The 1,613-nt window shown below is 37.5% G+C and overlaps 1 protein-coding gene across 1 annotated transcript in view; it reads right to left on the reverse strand.

Moving 5' to 3' along the window:
- Positions 1-518: 518 nt before the first annotated feature.
- The window catches only part of LOC102815989 (uncharacterized protein C1orf31 homolog), a 3,245-nt gene continuing 2,150 nt past the window's right edge, over positions 519-1,613 (reverse strand). The window contains exon 2 of the mRNA XM_006868589.1: positions 519-614. Within this exon, the coding sequence (XP_006868651.1) occupies positions 519-614 (96 nt within the window). The remainder of the gene's footprint in view (positions 615-1,613) is intronic.

Genomic DNA, 1,613 nt, shown 5'->3' on the forward strand with positions numbered 1-1,613 from the left:
GAATACACAATGACAACTTACTCCTTTGAGCATCTACCTATCTCTGTCTATTGGAGTCCTGGTGTGGCGCTGTGGGTTAAAGTCGATTTGAACTTCAAGGGTGGCGCTTCAAGCTCACCGTCACTCCTTGGAGACCCTACATAGGGTCGCTATGGGTCAGAACTGACTCGATGGTAGTTAACAACAACAGTATCTATTTATGACATTTGCCCACTAGCTGTCTTCCAATAAAAAAATAATACTGTTTTATATAATAGGCTTTAATGTTTTCCTTAAAATATGGATTTCTTACTAAATTAAAACTAAGCCTATTTTACATCATTTTATTTCAGTTATTCACAGTCTGAATGATGGGATCCTGTGCTTTGATCATTTTAGCTGTTAAGAGTTGTATACTGAGAACAATGCTGACACAGACCCTCACAGTACTGCTATTGACTATTGTCCCAAGGTTACTGTTGCACTGAGGAATGTCCAGAAAGAATAGTTTCAGTCTTGATGGAAAATTCAGGAACAGCTTAGGAATTTGCGCTTGTTTTTGTGGGTTGAAACTGTCCGGCTTCAAATTTTTCTTTGAATTTTAAGTAGTCTCTTCTTTTATCGAAATATTTTATCTGTTGAGAGAGAGAAAAAAAAGATTAAGGACAAGTTATCGAGCTTAGATGACTAAAAGCACATATATAAACCGAAATCATTCAACCTAAGTGAGTGATTTCAGGGGCTTCAGTGCTAGCGTCCTGGTGTTCAGTGGCTTTCATGTATGTATGGGTTTCAAAGTGAGTCGGAACAGTCTTGTTGGAAATTTCATGTAAACTAGGAATCTTCTCCTCAAGGAATACACATGTGCTAAAAGAGCCAGAACTGACTGGACACCACTTACCAACAAAACCAAACCAGTAAAGCCTTCCATGCAATTGTAGAGAAATCACAGATCTCACAGAGAAGCCGTAAGATTGCATGATTTAAAAAGACTCCATGAATGATTCTTATCATTTATCAGTCATGACATTTTTATAAAGTGATCTCACTAAAAAAATACATATTTAAGAACACAGATACAGTTAAAAATTATATTTATGAACTATGAATAGGTAGGTGGCAAAGCTACAATAAATTACAGACTTTGTTATTCTTGTATTGTCTTTCAATAGGGAATCTGAAGTATCTTAAAGTAATAATGAAAAACAGTAAAATCATCAAAGCAGAAAAACTAGACCAAGGAAGAATCACACGTACAAATCATGAAATGTCGTTCATTCCTGTATCTGAGCTATTCTGCAGACAAGACAAAAGCAGACTACTGTAAATTTTCATGTCAAACAGAAAACACCTGCTAGTGTTGAGTCGGTTTGGACACATGGTAGTGACCCTGTATAGTTTGAGGAGCAGTTGGTGGGTTTGAACTACCGACCTTGGAGTTAGCAGTTCAATGTTTATCCCACAGGACCACACCAGGACTGCTAATTGCAAGGTCAGTGCTTTAAACCCACCAGCCACTCCTGGGAAACCTTATGTAGGGTTGCTGTGAGTCCAAACCAACTCAATGGCACTTAACAACAACAGTTATTGTATTAAAAGCTTTGAAAGGGTTTGATTAACTATCTCAGTGGTGG

Source organism: Chrysochloris asiatica, unplaced genomic scaffold (genome assembly GCF_000296735.1).
Source record: "Chrysochloris asiatica unplaced genomic scaffold, ChrAsi1.0 scaffold00119, whole genome shotgun sequence".
NCBI lineage: Eukaryota > Metazoa > Chordata > Mammalia > Afrosoricida > Chrysochloridae > Chrysochloris > Chrysochloris asiatica.